This window comes from Salvelinus fontinalis, chromosome 28, assembly GCF_029448725.1.
Source record: "Salvelinus fontinalis isolate EN_2023a chromosome 28, ASM2944872v1, whole genome shotgun sequence".
Classification (NCBI taxonomy): domain Eukaryota; kingdom Metazoa; phylum Chordata; class Actinopteri; order Salmoniformes; family Salmonidae; genus Salvelinus; species Salvelinus fontinalis.
Window position 1 is genome coordinate 42,883,825 of NC_074692.1, and position 21,031 is coordinate 42,904,855.

Consider the following 21,031-nt stretch of genomic DNA (forward strand, 5'->3'; position numbering starts at 1 on the left):
TGCTCTAGACAGCTAGCTGGCCAATATGCTCTAGACAGCTAGCTGGCCATGGCTAGCAGCTAGCGGGCCGCAGACAGCAGGCTAGCAGAATGGCGTTCAGGGGACATCGCGATGTAGGGGCCAGTTGAGTACCCCACCTCGAGCATATTACGTTGTAATCCAGTCGTGAAGGATCGGCGGGGTTCCGTGCCCCCTACCGGCAGAAGAAGGGGGCCGGGTATTGTAGCCCAGGAGTGGCTGATGGTCCTCTTCAGCTAGCCGGGAGAATGGGCTACTCGGGTAGCAGCTAGCTAGCTGCAATGATCCAGGTGAAAAGGTCCAGAGCTTGCGGTAGGAATCCGGGGGTATGGAGCTAAAACAAACAAACTAATTGCGGACAGGCAAATCCAGCTCATAAAGTTATACAAGCATAGTTAGTAGCTACCAAATGTCATTTTCGGTGTGTGTGGATATATACAAGCGAAAGTGAACAAGATAAATTGTGCAAATTAACAAAGTTGTGATAGATGCTTTTCTGAAGGAAGAGCAGCTTTTCTGAAGGAAGAGCAGCATGTGTACATGGAGCAGATGGGAGAAGAACGGAAGAGAAAAAAACGTTAGTAGGAAGCGCAAGGAAAATAATAGCAGCTGTAGAGAGAACTCATCCAGAGCTCTTTGACCTCTGGCAGAAAGCCATAAGATATCTGATGGCAAACATTTAGTAGTGAATTGCATACTGTAACTTCGCCTCATTTGCACCGCACAACAGAGACGCACCAATAGATATAGAACGCTATGGACTCACCAGCTCCTGCTGTCTCCCATTGTGACATTCACAAACAAACACGTGACAGGCTCAAATGTTCTGGGGAACTACGGTAAGCTTCATTTAAAATAATGTGACAGGTGAAATGTTCTGGGGAACTACGGTAAGCTTCATAATTTAAAATAATGTGACAGGTGAAATCCAGATAGCTGATGTGCTGAAAAAGCTGCAAAATCTGGACCCCATCAAATCAGCCGGGCTAGACAATCTGGACCCTCTTTCTAAAATGATCTGCCGAAATTGTTGCAACCCCTATAACTAGCCTGTTCAACCTCTCTTTCGCATCGTCTGAGATTCCCAAAGATTGGAAAGCTTCTGCGGTCATCCCCCTATTCAAAGGGGGAGACATCCTAGACCCAAACTGCTACAGACCTATATCTATCCTACCCTGCTTTTTAAGGTCTTCGAAAGTCAAGTTATCAAACAGATCACTGACCATTTCGAATCCCACCGTACGATCTCTGCTATGCAATCTGGTTTCAGAGCTGAGTTCCTAAACGATATCATAACTGCCATCGATAAGAGACTTTACTGTGCAGCCGTATTCATCGACCTAGCCAAGACTTTCGACTCGGTCAATCACCACATTCTTATCGGCATACTCAACAGCCTTGGTTTCTCAAATGATTGCCTCACCTGGTTCACCAACTACTTCTCTGATAGTTCAGTGTGTCAAATCGGAGGGCATGTTGTCCCGACCTCTGGCAGTCTCTACAGGGTTCAATTCTCGGGCCGACTCTCTTGTCTATATACATCAATGATGTTACTCTTGCTGCTGATGATTCTCTGATCCACCTCTACGCAGACGACACCATTCTGTATACTTCTGGCCCTTCTTTGGACACTGTGTTAACAACCCTCCAGGCGAGCTTCAATGCCATACAACTCTCCTTCTGTGGCCACCAACTGCTCTTAAATGCAAGTAAAACTAAATGCATGCTCTTCAACCGATCGCTGCGCACACCTGCCTTCCCATCCAGCATCACTACTCTGGACGGTTCTGACTTAGAATATGTGGACAACTACAAATACCTAGGTGTCTGGTTAGACTGTAAACTCTCCTTCCAGACTCACATTAAACATCTCCAATCAAACATTTAATCTAGAATCGGCGTCCTATTTCGCAACAAAGCATCCTTCACTCCTGCTGCCAAACATACCCTCATAAAACTGACCATACTACCGATCCTCGACTTTGACGATGTCATTTACAAAATAGCCTCCCACACTCTACTCAACAAATTGGATGCAGTCTATCACAGTGCCATCCGTTTTGTCACCAAAGCCTCATATAATACCCACCACTGTGACCTGTATGCTCTCGTTGGCTGGCCCTAGCTTCATACCCGTCGCCAAACCCCCTGGCTCCAGGCCATCTACAAGTCTCTGCTAGGTAAAGCCCTGCCTTCTCAGCTCACTGGTCACCATAGCAACACCCACCCGTAGCACGCGCTCCAGCAAGTATATCTCACTGGTCACCCCCAAAGCCAACTCATCCGTTGGCCGCCTTTCCTTCCAGTTCTCTGCTGCCAATGACTGGAACGAATGGCAAAAATCACTGAAGCTGGAGTCTCTTACCTCCCTCACTAGCTTTAAGCATCAGCTTTCAGAGCAGCTCACAGATCACTGCACCTGTACATAGCCCATCTGTAAATAGCCCATCCAACTACCTCATCCCCATACTGTATTTATTTATTTATCTTGATCCTTTGCACCCTGGTATCTCTACTTGCACATTCATATATATATATATATATATATATATATTCTGCACATCTACCATTCCAGTGTTTAATTGCTATATGGTAATTACTTCGCCACCATGGCCTATTTATTGCCTTACCTCCCTTATCCTACCTCATTTGCACGTACTGTATATAAACTTTTTCTACTGTATTATTGACTGTACGTTTGTTTATTTCATGTGTAACTCTGTTTTGTTGAATGTGTCAAACTGCTTTGCTTTCTTGGCCAGGTCGCAGTTGCAAATGAGAACTTGTTCTCAACTAGCCTACCTGGTTAAATAAAGGTGAAAGCAATTAGCTAACATTTTTTATGTGATTTCGCTATTACTTTGTGCTAATTCTTTTAGCATTCTGGTAATAGATGCCCAATGTGCTTTTCTGTTTTTTTAGCAGCCCCTTGTGTGCTATCCTGGTAATACCTTAAATTCTGGTACGAGGGGAGGTCTGTTAGACTTGGGCGGTATCCAGATTTGTCAATTAATTGATCTGGAAATGATTCTGGAAAATAAATGTTCAGTTTGTCGTGTGCACATAACGCTGCAAGATTTCAGCCAAAGAATGTTATACTAGCTTTCTAGTCTGTGTTTTATAAATGTGCAATAATCATAAAACACAATTTATATAAGGAATTTGCAATTCGTTCTCATTCTGAGAAATAAGGTAAGCCACTTGATTTCAACATCTGAACAAATTGAACATACTATTAAAAGTTGGAGATGGACAGAAGGGTGTGTTCGTAACAGTTCAACTGTTCCACCATGTTAGCTAGCAGATCCAAGTTGGCTAAACTTGAAATATAAAAACTAGCTGGCTACTCACTAGCACGGGGTGCTTGAGAGATTGTTTAAGAGACCTGTGTTCATTTTCAATAATGCCTGCTACAAGAAGTTTGTCAATAGTGAATGTGTATTATGCATGGTTCTGGTTAAATTTGTAGCAAAAAGGGCATTTTATAGACCGACTTGAAAGCCAGATTAGTGTGAATTGCAAAAGCAGGTTATGGAAGGTTTATATTCAGCCTCGGTATAATTTCACGAACTCTGAATTCATTATATTATTACTGACTGTTTGAAATGCTGTGTATTTGACCTTTTAGGCCCTCTTGAGACAATTTCCACAGCCCCACGGAAATCTAATTACATAATAAAAAAAATCTGTCTGTTTAAGCGAGAGTTATCGATTTTGGCCTTCCACATCTGCGGTGAAAGGTGGCAGAGCTACAGTGGTGTGTCTGACCATGAGACATCCCGAAAATCGCTCTTCTCACGAAAACGTCTGTACGGTTTGGCCTACAAACTATCTCCCCTATATGGAATGTACATGTTGCTTGTTTTGCTCTAGGACGCCCACAAGACTCGCCTGAAGGTAGTCTGGTACCTGTTAAATATGGAAGTAGTGCCTAAAAGGGGTCAAATAATGTGTCCATTAAATTTTTTTTTTTTTTTTAAATAAATAAAATCCTGATCTTATATCTCTCAGAAATAGGACAGGCACTTTAAAATAAACTTCCTGTGTTTTTAGGATATTGTCCTCCTGAAAGGTGAATTAATCTCCCAGTGTCTGGTGAAAGCAGACTGAACAATGTTTTCCTCTAGGATTTTGACAGTGGTTAGCACTATTCTGTAAAAAAGAAAATCCTGAAAGACTCACCAGTCCTTAATGATTACAAGCATTCCCATTACTTGATGCAGCCACCACTATGCTATTTTATTCTGTACAGGCATCCTTTACACTCTGTCAATTAGGTTAGTATTGTGGAGTAACTACAATGTTGTTGATCCATCTTCTGTTTTCTCTCATCACAGCCGTTGAATTTGAACTGTTTTAAAGTCACCATTGGCCTCATGGTGAAATCCCTGAGTTAAGAAGGACACCTGTATCGTTGTGGTGACTGGGTGTATTGATACACCATCCAAAGTGTAATTAATAACTTCACCATGCTCAAAGGGATTTTCATTGTCTGCTTTTTTTATCTTCCAATAGGTGCCCTTTGTGACGCATTGAGAAACATCGCTGGTCTTTGGTTTAATCTGTGTTTGTAATTCACTGCGCAACTGGGGGACATTACAGATAATTGTATGTTTGGGGTACAGAGATGAGGAGTCATTAAAAAATCATGTTAGACACTATTATTGCACACAGTGACTTGTTAAGCTCATTTTTACTCCTGAATTTAGGCTTGCCATAACAAAGGGGCTGAATACTTATTGACGCATTTTTAATTCATTTGTAAAAAAAATAATCTAAAAACATAATTCCACTTTGACATTATGGGGTATTGTGTGTAGGCCAGTGACTAAAACATCTCAATTGAATAAATTTTAAATTTGGGGTGTGAATATATTCTGAAGGGACTGTAAATGATCCTCAGGATAACCATCTTAAAACGATTCTATATGCTAGCTGAGCAGACCCCCCCCCACTCAGCTTCTTTTAGATAGATGGCCCAAAAATCGAGATACATATTTTGAACCCCCATGATTTTTAGGCCATATCGCCCAGCCCTAGTGTGTGTGTGTGTGTATGTGTTTCCACATGTAAGTGTATTGGCCTGTAGCAGTAATTAGCTGTCTAACCAATGTGATGAATATGATGAACTCTGCTTAAATCAGCTGCTTGGTTCTGCTCCCATAACCCAATTAGTCCAGAGATCTCCCTCGCTCGCTCTCTCTCATTTTGACAAACTCATTGACCTAATTCAAGGATGGATGCCATCTTGATCAGCAGGTGGTGGGATCTCTCAACCCCATTCAACCCCACCCAATCCCTGCCCTCTGTATCCACTGTATCATCTCAAATGGAAACACACAACACACAACAGATGAAACATTTAATTAATATGATTAGTCAGAGGTAGCATATTTACAGATGGTGTTGATTTAAGCAGTTAATAACATAGCCTTGTTTTGTCTAATGTAATATAATGGAATAGAATAGACACCAGCTAGACTTGTGAATCATTGGTGGGCTAACCTGCCAGACGGTGTGTTGTGGCTGCCTACTTGGTGATGGTCAAATACCACTCCCTGTGGGTGATCGCTTACAGACAGACAGCCAGCATTATCATGGCTACTCCCATGTCAACAAAGAGCTCTAGGGAAAATATTCCCTTCTCTCTAGTAGTGGGCAATTTCTCTCAATCATCCGTCAATAAAGGGTAGTTATTTACATGTAATGAGAGCCATTTCACCGGAATAGGGTTCTGAAAGGTTTTTTGATAAGATCAGCTGTCTGTGTTTAGCTGGAGAGACGAAACCTAAAGTATCTACAGACCTATTCAGAGGGCTCAGTTCCCTATTCTAGTAACCGCTCATAGGCAAGTCATTGACGCATTCAGTAGGCCCACTCTTTGCCTCCATGTGTTTGTGTGAGATAACAAAAATGCTACTGTATAATGTCAGATGCTTACAGCGTTAAGAGACAATGTTAGCTATCCATTTATAGCCTGTCCATGAGAGAATATCCTTCACCTCAACGTCAATATTTACAGGAATTGCCTACAGGCAGGAGTTTCGACCACAGTATTTACAGGCAGGAGTTTCGACCACAGTATTTACAGGCAGGAGTTTCGACCACAGTATTTACAGGCAGATGAATAGAACAGTATTTCTCTCTCCTCCTCAGTATCTGTCAATAGCAGCGCTGGGCTAGTGAGATGTTTGTCTTGGTCTTTGTTTGATGTGTGTGTGTGACGGCTGAGGCTTTTACACAGCCTCAGCGGAGGGCTGAGAGATGCTAGATGACGCATGTCAAGTGATATTAAACGTGAGCGGCCCCCCCCCCCCCCCATCCCCTCCTCCATTCCATCCTTCCTCCTGTTGCTGGCTTTGTCCAGTGTGGTTAGTGTGAAGAATGACACTTGTCATCTCTGTTTGCGGGTAAAAGATGTCATGTCTGATGTATTACCTCTGACATGGTACTGGTTCAGCGCCGCACGGCCCACTCTGGGAAACATAGCTAGACAAAGGCAGGTTCAGGAAGGACAAAGACAAGCTCAAATAACACCCTATCCTGAACATATTCCCCAGTGGCTTTGGTCGAAAGTAGTGCACTGAATAGGGAGCAACAGGGCTCTGTGTAGGTCTATGTGAAGTCCCCTAAATGCAAAGGTAAGACGGCGTAGTGATATGCGTGTCTCGCACCGTATGTGCCGTCACATGCCTTTGTGATTCGTATGGGAGATAATCAGCTCCTGGAGCAGTGAGGGGATTAGTGTATAGGATGTTGTGCTTCTGTGCCCTCTCTGCAGCCTTCTTTGTCCTTTGAATGAGGAATTGTGTATAGGCTACTACTTGAAACCAGGTCATTCATAAATTGATATTAATTGTGTGACTGCAAACCAAGAGATGATAGGAGTAATGTTTGAGTAGTGTGGGAGTTTGAGAGGTGTAGTCTTATTGATTTGGGCTCTCAGGACAGTAAGCAGGAAATGCACTACTACAGTGAATGCAAAACAAAGATGTTTTATATTTTCCAAGCTGCCCTTATCTGTTTCATTTTTACTCTCTGCGTGACGGGACGAGGGGGTGACGTGCTTATGTGCACGTGTATGTGTGTTCCAAGGTATCCCCACTCCTTCTCTCACCCATGCATTCTGGATTAGTGGTGGCAGGTAGCCTAGTGGTTAGAGCGTTGGACTAGTAACTGAAAGGTTGCAAGATCGAATCCCCGAGCTGACAAAGTAAAAATCTGTCGTTCTGCCCTGAACAAGGCAGTTAACCCATTGTTCCTAGGCCGTCATTGAAAATAAGAATTTGTTCTTAACTGACTTGCCTAGTTAAAAAAGGTAAAATAATACAAAATGTTTATTTTTTGCTAGTTAAATGTATGTGTGTGCTTTTAGCCATCCTTATCTTGGACTGTGGGCTGCTTGTGGGTGTGGAGCGTGGGGGTTGTGGCGTTTTGTAAATCAGAATGGGAACACTGCAGATGCTGGTAAATTACCTGGGTGACTCCAGGAAGGGAGGGGTTAAGTTCGAACTGGCAGTGCTGCTTTACGCAAACTGTGGCTGGCTGGAGCAGAAAGGGGAAGAGCTCAGAGGAACTCTGGCTCACGGCCAAATCCCTCCCTCCCTCACCCTTTGCTACAGCTGAGTGCTTCCTGTGTGTTTGTGAACACAGTGCTGGAATGCTGCTTCCCCCTCGTCTAAGGCCGTTAAATGTGTGTGTCTGGAGTGGTGCCTCTTGTCTGGTGTGTGACGTCAGCACACACACAGCAGGTCAGCTTAGGGCTAGGCAGCACTGAGTGAGTGTTGGAGGGAGGGAGAAAGAAAGAGGGGCTGTGTTTTTTGGAGTAGGAAGCATACTTTAGTAGTCAGGTAGGTGTGTGTGTTTGGTTTTACTATCCTTGATAGGGTTTAGGGGAAAAAAATTGGTCCCCACAAGGATAGTAAAACAAAATGTGTGTGTGTGTGTGTGTGTGTGTGTGTGTGTGTGTATGTGTGCGCGTGCGCACTGCGGGATACTTGCGTGTCAGTTGACTTTCCAACGGAATGGGAGGGGCAAAGGGAAGGTTACTTCCTGACTAGTCGCCCCTAACACACACACTCTTTTTACTTCCCCTCTGATTCTCTGTTCGAAGGTGTGTGAGAAGCACATTCAGACTTCCCTTGGCCATCGTCATCAAAACTCAACCATGTTTTTCATGTGGGTTTTTTTGTGTTTGGATTTGTACCAGTCTCGTGACATTGTAGCTGTTTAGGTCTAGCCTCATGTGTCACTGTCTGTAATCCCCTTCCTGATGTAGAGGCTTGTCCTTACAAACACACTTAGCCTAAGCTTTAAAGAGCTGACTATGGCTTTTCAATAGATCCTCAGTACATTCATCTTCACAGACACACTTACACACACACACACAAACACCAACCACTTGCGTTCATCTTCAGCCAAGAGACTCTTGAGGGACTTCTCTTGGTAATTACACATGCTAATTTCCATACATCTCTAATTTCCCTCCTAACTCTTCACATGGTTGTGACGGATGTATAGACCGAGAGTCCAAAGCAGGCATGTGGTTTCAAAGAGGCTTGCTAAAACCCTGCTGTCCAAATAATTCAGTTGAATGTCTCACGGCTAGTCAGACAGCCGTCCTCTGCCAAGCTCCAGAATCACTCAACAGGCCAGTAAAACAGACTGGGTCTGACTGTCCAATCCAACAAAATTAGACTCCATTTTGTAAGTGATAGTTTGGAAATTGCAAGTCATTCCTGATGGATCGCGTGGCTGCTTCACCCGGCTAGACCAGAGTCGACTGTCATTTAAGTAGCCGCAGGATGACACCTCCAATCTCACACACACACACACACACACACACACACACACACACACACACACACACACACACACACACACACACACACACACACACACACACACACACACACACTCCATCCTGATGATCAATATGCACATTTGCCGTCAAATTCACATGTAGAAGTAATGGAATTGAAATTCATAGAATGTTAAAAAAAGGGGTTATTTTCTAGGCTACAGCTGGCTCTGGTTGGTGTGACTGCTCCTGTGGAGGACAAGGCCTTTGATCTTTCAGAGAGGTCATAGCACAAACATGGCCACCCTTGGTGCTCAGCTGTGCTATTCCAGCTTGACCTTCACCTAGACCACACACACACTACAGCACTCCTAAAGCAGCGTCCCTTGTGTAAATGTATTGATCAGTGTTTATGGTCTCTGTATGAGGGCTTCCTTATAGGACCACTCTCATTCTTCTGGCTCTCTCTCACATGGGAATATACCACAGGAGGCTGGTGGCACCTTAATTGGGGCTCGTGGTAGTGACTGGAGGGGAATCAGTGGAATAGTATCAAAAACAAATGCCATTCCATTTGTGCCGTTCTGGCCATTATTATGTGCCGTCCTCCCCTCAGCAGCCGCCACTGGAATACACATAAGCCCCTCCACTCCCAGTAAGACTGAGGTGTACACCCACACCCTAAAACCTCTGAATCGTTCCTTCTCAGATTTCCTCTGGAGTTATACAGCCAGCCCTTCGGAGGTTGTTTTAGATAATGACATCACTAATATAGGCCTAAGGGCTGAACAGATTGCTCACTCACTTTTCAAAGGGTTCTTAGTTCCACCCAGACCTCCAAGTGTCCATCCCAAATAGCGTCCTGTTCCCTATCTAGTGCACTACTTTTGACCAGGGCCCATAGGGATATTCATCCCATATCTCTAGTTCCACCCCGCCCTCTCTCCTCTACTGCAGTAGAGCACCATTCTTCACATGCTGGTCAGATCTTCTCTCAGGTCCTCTGACTCAGGCCATATGGAATTCCAAACGAGCACTGTGCTTTTTTAGTAATATTGGATGATTCCTCTGACTACCATAGGATCCATTCCCCTTCTACTGCGGTCTTCTACTGAGCTGAAATGGACCTTGGCTCTGGCTTGCTTTGGTACAGAGCTGGATTGAGCTGTTCCCTGTCTGTCTGTTGCTCATGTGGTAATGTGATTAAATGTCAAAGCTAAAGCCTCACTTCTCTTGTCCTCTCTCTATCCTCGTCTATATAGGCCTACATCTTTCTTTCACACACAGGCCTTTTCTTATTTGGACAAATCTGCCGTCTCTCCTCCGTCTCTAAGTGGTTGAGGAGAGTGTTAATTCATTAGTAGGCAACAGACGGTCCTCCCCTCCTCGATAGGCTCCTTTAGGTGAGGAAGCACAAGTGTATCCTTTCTGAAATTTTTGCGGAAGAGTTTTGAAATCTGCCACGCCCCATTTGAACCAGCTATTGTTTTCTTCGAAGGAGAAAAGAATGCAAAAGTTTAAACGATACGCTACTTATTTAAACAACATGTATTACACAACTACTAGCGAAGTAGTTATCACCTTTATACTTTTATATTTGGATTCCACCCTGTAAACGTCATTGGCATGATGCCGCGCGATTGGAGAAGGAGAGTCTCATTTCATACAAGCATATTTTCTACCACTTTCCCTCTCCTCTCGTCTATTACCTTTGACCTTTTTTTAAAAGGAGGCCAGAGAAGACGGAGGAGAGAGGACACAGGAGTTGAGCGAATCCAATTGAGGAAAAAGACACACACACACACACACACACGACTGTGTCATATTAGATTTAAAGTGATAATAATGTTAATGATCCACCCGCCCCTGTGGCTGAATTTTCTCCATTGACTTGGAATCTTAATTTGATTGAGCATCACACATATATTTCCCCAATCTAATTGATTTATTCTAGTGGGTGGTTGCACACTGAGAGCTTTTGTGCTTAGGCAAGCAGCCTTCCAGCCTCGACTAGGTCTCTTAATGTGGGAATGCCCAACCCAATATTATAAGACCCATATATAAAGGCTACATTCTTGCTCCTGTGGGTCTGCATGGGTTAATTTTGGAGGGGCTGTGGCCTCTCCTTCTCCCTGAAATGAGAGCAGGAGTTTGGTATTTTGGGGGCCCCATGTTTTTGAATGTGAGGAAGGAGGGCTTGTAGCTGGTCAAGAGAGCTTGCTGGCTTATCAACACTCATACGGTTTCCAAAGCGCAGAGGGAGTATCTGGGCTAGTGCTTTGATGTGGGCCGCCAAGTGTATGGGTGGTCTGGGGGCCCTTGTGCATTTACTTACACACACACACTATCTACTGCTTGCGTTCTCGCTCTCTCTCGCTCTGTTTCTCTCTCGAAGCCAAGTGTGATTTCACCAGAGTGGTCATGAGGGTGTTTCTAGGGCAACCTCACACAGGCCTTGTTCTAAAAATGTCTGCCCTGGCCTCTCCAACACACAGCAGCCCTTAGCTGCACTTTGGGAGGGGGCTCAGGGGGGAGGGTAACACAGTCTAATAGCTAGCACATGAGATACTGAAGATTTCATACCAACCAGCAGTCGGGAAGAAGAGGGAGAGAAGTGAATAGTTATATTCCTGTGCTCAGCGATTAGCTAAATTAAAAGTGCATTTTTCACGTGGGACTAGTTTGTGGTGTCCAAACCGATGTACAGGAGAGAAAGAAGAAAGGTCATTACTGACCCATCTGTCAAACAGAGAGGGAGAGAACTAAGATGGATGGAGAAAAGGAAGGAAAAGGAGGGAGGTTCCACTAAAGAGCCCAGGCAGCAGTCTTAATGTGATAGACCTTGGTGTTTGTTATCTTATGGAATTTATCTTCTTGTAAGAGATTGACATTGGTTTTGTATTTCTTCTAACTTTTTATTGCTATTCACTCTGTTGTGGATTTCTGGTCTGCTAAAGATAAATGACAGTAGGTGCTACTTTTCCAAAGGGGTGTATCAGAGCTGCCAAGTTGTCTTTGAGCCGCGTGTTTCTGATGTTCTGTTATTCAACTCCTTGGACTGGGAAAGGCTGGAGAACACACACTGAACCTGTTTTTGACGCACACACACACACACACACACACACACACACACACACACACACACACACACACACACACACACACACACACACACACACACACACACACACACACACACTCACACAGGCCCTATGTCGAGTAGCTGTGGCAGCTTAGATATCCCTGTTAATACACGCCTGAAATCACAGCACCCACAGATCTTTGATAAGTGGATTTATACATGCATGTCTCCACTTGGCCCCGATACGTTCTCATCTTTATCTCTCTAACTCTCTCCTCAGCGCATAAATTAATTCATAACACACTCTGTCTCCCTGGCCCCTCCCCAATATTAATAAATGCATGATCTCACGCTGGCTGTGTCTCTTTCATATGCTCATCAGTGTGTGTTCAAGACTGGCACTTGCAGCCCCGCCCTCCTCATGCATATTCATAGATGCATAATTACCCCCCGCCTCTGGAAGCGCAGAGCTCAGGAGATCAAACACTATTCAAATGAGCCAGCTCTATTATTCACTCTAAAACACAGTATCTGTCTTGCTATCATTGCTGACCCAACCTGCCCTCTCTGTTTCCGTTGATTTTATGACCGTGCCACAGGACTTTGTATTCAATGTATTCAATGTGGTCATAATTTGATGTTAGGTGTATATGGAATATATCTTTGCACCTCTTTCATAAGGTTTATGAAGGTCTACCATTACACATGGCATGCCTTTATTGAAAGGACATGGCTTTGTAATGAATTGTTTGATTTAATAAACACCACCCATGCCTGATGTTTTTGTGTATGTTTTTTAGAGGTTTGGGCTTCTATGTCCTCAGTCCTGTGTGATGTACCAATCAGAATGGGCTTGAAATGTAAATCCTCTATATCCTCCCTCCCTCTTTTTCTCCCTCTATATCCTCCCTCCCTCCCTCTTTCTCTCCCTCTATATCCTCCCTCCCTCCCTCTTTCTCTCCCTCTATATCCTCCCTCCCTCCCTCTTTCTCTCAATCTATATCCTCCCTCCCTCCCTCTTTCTCTCCCTCTATATCCTCCCTCTTTATCTCCCTCTATCCTCCCTCCCTCCCTCCTCTTTCTCTCCCTCTATATCCTCCCCCCCTCCCTCCCTCCTCTTTCTCTCCCTCTATATCCTCCCTCCCTCCCTCCTCTTTCTCTCCCTCTATATGCTTCCTCCCTCCCTCCTCTTTCTCTCCCTCTATATCCTCCCTCCCTCCCTCCTCTTTCTCTCCCTCTATATCCTCCCTCCCTCCCCCCTCTTTCTCTCCCTCTATATCCTCCCTCCCTCTTTCTCTCCCTCTATATCCTCCCTCTTTCTCTCCCTCTATCCTCCCTCCCTCCCTCCTCTTTCTCTCCCTCTATATCCTCCCTCCCTCCCTCCTCTTTCTCTCCCTCTATATCCTCCCTCCCTCCCTCTTTCTCTCCCTCTATATCCTCCCTCTTTCTCTCCCTCTATATCCTCCCTCCTTCACTTTTATTTTATAGTCAATGCCACATTGAAGGCTTGTACAATAAAGGCTTGTTAAAACTCATACTCTTTTTTTTTTTCTTCCCAGGGTTTCATCTGAGTGGTACGGTAACAGACCCGGCCACGTCCTCTCAGCCTGAGATAATTTGCAGCGTGAGCGTCAGCTTCGACCGCTGTAAGATCACCGCAGTAACCTGTAGCTGCGGCAACAAGGACATCTTCTACTGCGCCCACGTTGTAGCGCTGGCCCTGTACCGCGTACGGAAGCCCGATCAGGTCAAACTGCACCTGCCCATCTCAGAGACGCTGTTCCAGATGAGCCGAGATCAGCTGCAGAAGTTTGTCCAGTACCTGATATCAGTGCATCATACGGAGGTGTTGCCCACCGCACAGAAACTGGCTGATGAGATACTGTCAACCAACTCCGAGATCAACCAGGTCCACGGTGTGTGTGTGTGTGTGCGCACGTAGGCCCCACTGAGGACATTGATTGTAAGGTAGAGGCAGATCAATGCTGCTCATTAGTCTGATGCTGCCTGCAAACGAAACACTCTGTCCACCTCTAATCAACACTATAGACCTGGCTTTTATTTACCTTAGAGAGGAGGGAGAGGGATATAATCAAATTGTATTTGTCACATGCTTGGTGAACAACCGATGTAGACTAACAGTGAAATGGTTACTTCCCGGGCCCTTCCCAACAAAGCAGAGAGAAAATAATAGAAATAATATAGAGGAAATATGACTCCTTTCTCAGGTTTCTCCAGCTCCACAAGTTGCCTAATGTATATATATTATTTTAGAGTTATTTATTAAATTAATAAATTGTGTCGTATCTCTGTGTAAAGGGACCCAGGGTTCCACGGCAGGGACCAGTATGGATGATGAGACTGTGTTTTACTAACTTCTCTGTCTGTCTGTGCAGGGGCCCCGGACCCCACAGCAGGAGCCAGTGTAGATGATGAGAACTGTTGGCACTTGGATGAGGAGCAGGTCCAGGAGCAGGTGAAACTCTTCCTTTCTCAGGGAGGATACCACGGCTCTGGGAAACAACTCAACCTGCTGTTCAGCAAGGTAACCCCCCCTCTCCTCCTTTAGACACTGAATATTTTCACTCTCCTCACAACAAACTCATTAACATCAAAATGCTGCATGCATTCCTACCAAGGAATTTCCATAGCCAAGTTGTTTCTGTTCAAATCAAAGCCTCTGTTAGTCTGAAGGACCATTACCATGCCAGTTGGCATGTACATTAAACAGTGCCATTTTTGAGGTTTGACGTTGTTTTTACTCTTTGATGTACACTTACAATCCTCTGGTGTAGAGAATACTAAATGCTGTGTCAACTTCTGCATTGTCATATGCTCTTCTAGTGTAGATTTAACCTAATGTCAAATATTTAGCCTGAATCTCAATTCCCTACTTTTGATCTGGACCCATCTGGTCAGAAGGAGTGCATTACATTACATTTAAGTCATTTAGCAGACGCTCGTCCAGAGCGACTTACAAATTGGAAAGTTCATACATATTCATCCTGGTCCCCCCGTGGGAATTGAACCCACAACCCTGGCTCTACCAACTGAGCCACATGGGACCACAATGAATATGTTATGGACTCTAGTCAGAAGTAGTGCATTACATAATGAATATGTTTTGGACTCTGGTCAGAAGTAGTGCATTACATAATGAATATGTTATGGACTCTGGTCAGAAGTAGTGCATTACATAATGAATATGTTATGGACTCTGGTCAGAAGTAGTGCATTACATAATGAATATGTTATGGACTCTGGTCAGAAGTAGTGCATTACATAATGAATATGTTATGGACTCTGGTCAGAAGTAGCGCATTACATAATGAATATGTTATGGACTCTGGTCAGAAGTAGTGCATTACATAATGAATATGTTATGGACTCTGGTCAGAAGTAGTGCATTACATAATGAATATGTTATGGACTCTGGTCAGAAGTAGTGCATTACATAATGAATATGTTATGGACTCTGGTCAGAAGTAGCGCATTACATAATGAATATGTTATGGACTCTGGTCAGAAGTAGTGCATTACATAATGAACATGTTATGGACTTTGGTCAGAAGTAGTGCATTACATAATGAATATGTTATGGACTCTGGTCAGAAGTAGTGCATTACATAATGAATATGTTATGGACTCTGGTCAGAAGTAGTGCATTACATAATGAATATGTTATGGACTCTGGTCAGAAGTAGTGCATTACATAGGGATAGGGTGCCATTAGGGACACAGCCTAAACCCTAGCGCTAATGGGAAATATTTTGTTAGCACTAACGTATTGACCGTTGTGTAAAGACTGGCTGACCATTAACACCCCTGCCCCGCCCCTGGTTTTAATGTCTGCCTGCTTTAAGCTCTCTGATTCCTTTACACACACGGATGCTGTCCTCCTTGCCCCATAGGTGAGGGAGATGCTTCGTATGCGTGACTCCAACGGTGCCAGGATGTTAACACTGATCACAGAACAGTTCATGGCCGACCCTCGCCTGGCACTGTGGAGACAGCAGGGCACCTCCATGACCGACAAGTACAGACAGCTCTGGGATGAACTAGGTGAGCACACACACTAATGAGCAGCAGAATTCATTCAGATTTAGTTAATTCAAATCAAATGTTATTGTTCACATACACATGGTTAGCAGATGTTAATGCCAGTGTAGCGAAATGCTTGTGCTTCTAGTGGCCCGTCAGGAAGTCCAGGACCCAGTTGCACAGGGTGGGGTCGAGACCCAGGGGCTCAAGTTTAATGACAAGTTTGGAGGGTACTATGTTGTTAAATGCTGAGCTGTAGTCGATGAACAGCATTCTTACATAGTTATTCCTCTTGTCCAGATGGGTTAGGGTAGTGTGATTGCGTTGTATGTGGACCTATTGGGGCGGTAAGCAAATTGCCGTGGATCTAGGGTATCAGGTAGGGTGGAGGTGATATGATCCTTGACTAGTCTCAAAGAACTTCATGATGACAGAAGTGAGTGCTAAGGGGCGATAGTTGTTTAGCTCTGTTACCTTAGCTTTCTTTGGTACAGGAACAATGGTGGCCCCCTTGAAGCATGTGGGCACAGCAGACTGGGATAGGGATTGATTGAATATGTCCGTAAACACACCAGCCAGCTGGTCCGCGCATGCTCTGAGGAAGCGGCTAGGGATGCTGTCTGGGCCGGCAGGGTTTTACTCACGTTGGCCACGGTGAAGGAGAGCCCACAGGTTTTGGTCGCGGGCCGTGTCAGTGGCACTGTATTGTCCTCAAAGCGAGCAAAGAAGTTGTTTAATTTGTCTGGGAGCAAGACGTTGTTGTCCGCGACGGGGCTGGTTTTCTTTTTGTAATCCGTGATTGACTGTAGACCCGGCCACATGTGTCGCGTGTTTGAGCCGTTGAATTGCGACTCTACTTTTTTCTTTATTCTGACGCTTAGCTTGTTTGATTGCCTTGATGAGGGAATAGCTACACTGTTTGTATTCGGTCATGTTTTCGGGCGCCTTGCCATGATTAAAAGTAGTGGTTCGCGCTTTGCTTTGCGCGAATGCTGCTCACCGTGGGTTCAACATCACCAATGCACTTGCTAATATACTCGCTAATCGAGTCAGCGTATACATCAATGTTGTCTGAGGCCATCCGGAACATATCCCAGTCCACGTGATCGAAGCAATTTTGAAGCGTGGAATCCGATTGGTCAGACCTGCGTTGAAAAGACCTGAGCACGGGCGTTTCCTGGCCGGTGAGTACACACATACTCACCGGCCAGTTTATTAGGTACACAACCCCGTTTCCGAAAATGAGTCACATGGCCGTAGCTGGCTATATAAAGCAGGCAGACGGACATCGAGGCATTCAGTTACTGTTTGATTGAACGTTAGGTCGATCGTTTTGCGCATTCTAAGTGACTTTGAGAGTGGTATGATCGTCGGTGTCAGGCCCGCCGGTTCCAGTACCTCAGAAATGTCCAGCCTCCTAGGCTTTTCACGCACAACAGTGTCTAGCGTTTACAGAGAATGGTGTGACAAACGAAAAACATCCAGTCAGCGGCAGTCCTGTGGACAAAAATAGCTTGTTGATGAGAGGTCGAAGATGATGACAAGAATCGTGCAAGCTAACAGGCAAATAATGGCGCAGTACAACAGTGGTGTGCAGAACGGTATCTCGGAACACACACAACATATCGGTCCTTGTCACGGTTAGGCTATTGCTGCAGACGACCACACCGGGTTCCACTCCTATCAGCTAAAAACAGGAAGAAGCTTCTCCAGTGGGCACGCGATCACCAACACTGGACAATTGAGGAGGGGAAAAATGTTGCCTGGAACATGACTGCGAGTTCAGTTTATTTGAGTGGCCTGCGCAATCCCCAGACCTCAACCCAATAGAGCATCTTTTGGATGAGATGGAACGGGCTGTTCGCAGCATGAATGTACCATCGTCCAATCTGCAGCAACTGCGTGATGCCGTCGCGTCAGCTTGGACCAACATCCCTGTGGAACGTTTCCAACAACTTGTAGAATGCCCTGAAGAGTTCAGGCTGTTCTGGATGCAAAGGAGGGTCCGACCCGGTACTACATCAGTGTACCTAATAAACTGGCCGGTGTGTACAGTAGGATATTTTATGTACTGTACCACAAACACTCTTCCTTGCCTGCTGTTGTTTTTATTATGAATCTATGCCACTGTCACCAACACACGCTATCCACCATACTACTCTGGATAGGAAGTACTCACATTAATACAGATCACACACACACACACACACACACACACACACACACACACACACACACACACACACACACACACACACACACACACACACACACACACACACACACACACACACACACACACATCACTAGCCCTGTGGGTAGGCGCGGAGACTAAGCGTCGGTCTTTGAATGGATTACTGGCTGTTTACTCCTAATCACTAGACGGACAGTCAGAACTCAGAATCCCACTGGTCTGTTACCATGACAATGACTGCTGTTTTATCTCCAGCCTTTGTTGTTTTGTTTAGTTGTCTCTTTTTTTGCTTCTGGTCTTGTTCTCTGCTTTTTAGGGATGGCTTCGTCAGACACATGAACACACAACCACACTGTGGAAGTTTTGCTGCTTTACTTTGTGTTTTTGGAAGTGTAACGATGCTTTAAAGTCCAGACATCATTCTCTCCCAGAGTCCTTCTCTGACTGCTTGATGTGTGGCACATGCTGCCTCTCGGCTGCTTTCGTCTTTTGTCTTTCACTCCACCTCAGGGCCGTCACTCCTCTCCTCCAGACACAAAGCCTCTCTACTTCATCTCCATTTCTTTTTTCTCTCTCTCGCTCTCTCCTTGTCCCTCTCTGCATTTCTCAACATTTTCCTCCCCCTTTTGTCCATCAATCGTTGCCTAATGTCCAATTATAGGTATGTGTGTGTGTGTGTGTGTGTCTGTGTGTGTACATGCATGTGTTTTTGGTTTGTCTTTGTGACACCATCGTCCTATATATCCCTGAATGTGTTGTGATATCCTCTGAGACTTCTTCACTTTTTGTCTTTAGTTTGTTTCTGTTTACCTAGCTAGTACTGATGTGTGTCTGTGACAGTACGTGATCAGTTGTATCAACTGTTCTGCCTGCGGTTGTGGAATCCCTACCTGTCCCAGACTTGCTGTTTTCAACTCTTAATGATCGGCTATGAAAAGCCAACTGACATTTATTCCTGATTTATTATTTGACCATGCTTGTCATTTATGAACATTTTGAACATCTTGGCCATGTTCTGTTATAATCTCCACCCGGCACAGCCAGAAGAGCACTGGCCACCCCTCATAGCCTGGTTCCTCTCTAGGTTTCTTCCTAGGTTTTGGCCTTTCTAGGGAGTTTTTCCTAGCCACCATGCTTCTACACCTGCATTGCTTGCTGTTTGGGTTTTTTGGCTGGGTTTCTGTACAGCACTTCGAGATATTAGCTGATGTACTCATTCAAGACTGACACACAATACTGTCGTCCAATCAGTATTGTTTGTATGCGACTCCCTTCAAATTGTTTGGAGTGAAAAAATTGATCGGATAACTTTCTAAACCCTAGACTTTGAAAAGTTGGATGAACTTTATAACCCATTTCTTTAGTGTCGCTAAATAACAACACTGGACACATTTTTGGGTGAAAAACAAAAGATGGGTGGCACCTCTGTTACCTGCAGTTTGGTTTAGTTCTGTGTGTTTACCACCTTTATAATAATCTCCTGATCTGAGTCTTAAGTCAAACATGACCTTGGTAGGATGAGACCTGACGTGTGTGTGTGTGTGTGTGTGTGTGTGTGTGTGTGTGTGTGTGTGTGTGTGTGTGTGTGTGTGTGTGTGTGTGTGTGTGTGTACAGGTGCTCTGTGGATGTGCATCGTGCTAAACCCCCACTGTAAGACGGAGCAGAAGTGTTGGTGGCTCAAACAGCTGAGGAGGTGGAACAGCGTGGACGTGTGTCCCTGGGAGGACGGTAACCATGGCAACGATCTGCCCAACCTCACCCACTCCCTGCCTCAGGGTGCCCATGGCAACCAAGGTGCGAGACAGGTCTCTCTTTCTTTTCTCTTTCGTTCTCTCCCTCCCCTGTGTTTCTCTCTGTTTGAACTCTCTCTCCCTCCCCTCAATCTAATGCTAGTTTCTCCCTCCCTCCCTCCCCTCAATCTAATGCTAGTTTCTCTCTCCCTCCCCCCCCTCAATCTAATGCTAGTTTCTCTCTCCCTCCCTCCCCTCAATCTAATGCTAGTCCCTCCCTCCCTCTCTCCCTCCCTCCCCTCAATCTAATGCTAGTTTCTCTCTCCCTCCCTCCCCCCAATCTAATGCTAGTTTCTCTCTCACTCCCTCCCCTCAATCTAATGCTAGTTTCTCTCTCCCTCCCTCCCCTCAATCTAATGCCAGTTTCTCTCTCCCTCCCTCCCCTCAATCTAATGCCAGTTTCTCTCTCCCTCCCTCCCCTCAATCTAATGCCAGTTTCTCTCTCCCTCCCTCCCCTCAATCTAATGCTAGTTTCTCTCTCCCTCCCTCCCCTCAATCTAATGCTAGTTTCTCTCTCCCTCCCTCCCCCCAACCTAATGCTAGTTTCTCTCTCCCTCCCTCCCCTCAATCTAATGCCAGTTTCTCTCTCCCTCCCTCCCCTCAATCTAATGCTAGTTTCTCTCTCCCTCCCTCCCCTCAATCTAATGCTAGTTTCTCCCTCCCCTCAATCTAATGTCAGTTTCTCTCTCCCTCCCTCCCCTCAATCTAATGCCAGTTTCTCTCTCCCTCCACCCCTCAATCTAATGCTAGTTTCTCTCTCCCTCCCTCCCCTCAATCTAATGCTAGTTTCTCTCTCCCTCCCTCCCCTCAATCTAATGCTAGTTTCTCTCTCCCTCCCTCCCCTCAATCTAATGCTAGTTTCTCTCTCCCTCCCTCCCCTCAATCTAATGCTAGTTTCTCTCTCCCTCCCTCCCCCCAACATAATGCTAGTTTCTCTCTCCCTCCCTCCCCTCAATCTAATGCCAGTTTCTCTCTCCCTCCCTCCCCTCAATCTAATGCCAGTTTCTCTCTCCCTCCCTCCCCTCAATCTAATGCTAGTTTCTCTCTCTCCCCTCAATCTAATGCCAGTTTCTCTCTCCCTCCCTCCCCTCAATCTAATGCTAGT

General features: G+C 45.2%; 1 protein-coding gene across 1 annotated transcript in view; it reads left to right on the forward strand.

Moving 5' to 3' along the window:
- The window catches only part of LOC129826754 (zinc finger SWIM domain-containing protein 6-like), a 76,290-nt gene that overhangs the window by 31,881 nt on the left and 23,378 nt on the right, over positions 1–21,031 (forward strand). Inside the window, exons 2-5 of the mRNA XM_055887809.1 lie at positions 13,460–13,816; positions 14,297–14,445; positions 15,812–15,962; positions 19,751–19,930. Coding sequence (XP_055743784.1) covers positions 13,460–13,816; positions 14,297–14,445; positions 15,812–15,962; positions 19,751–19,930 — 837 coding nt within the window. The remainder of the gene's footprint in view (positions 1–13,459; positions 13,817–14,296; positions 14,446–15,811; positions 15,963–19,750; positions 19,931–21,031) is intronic.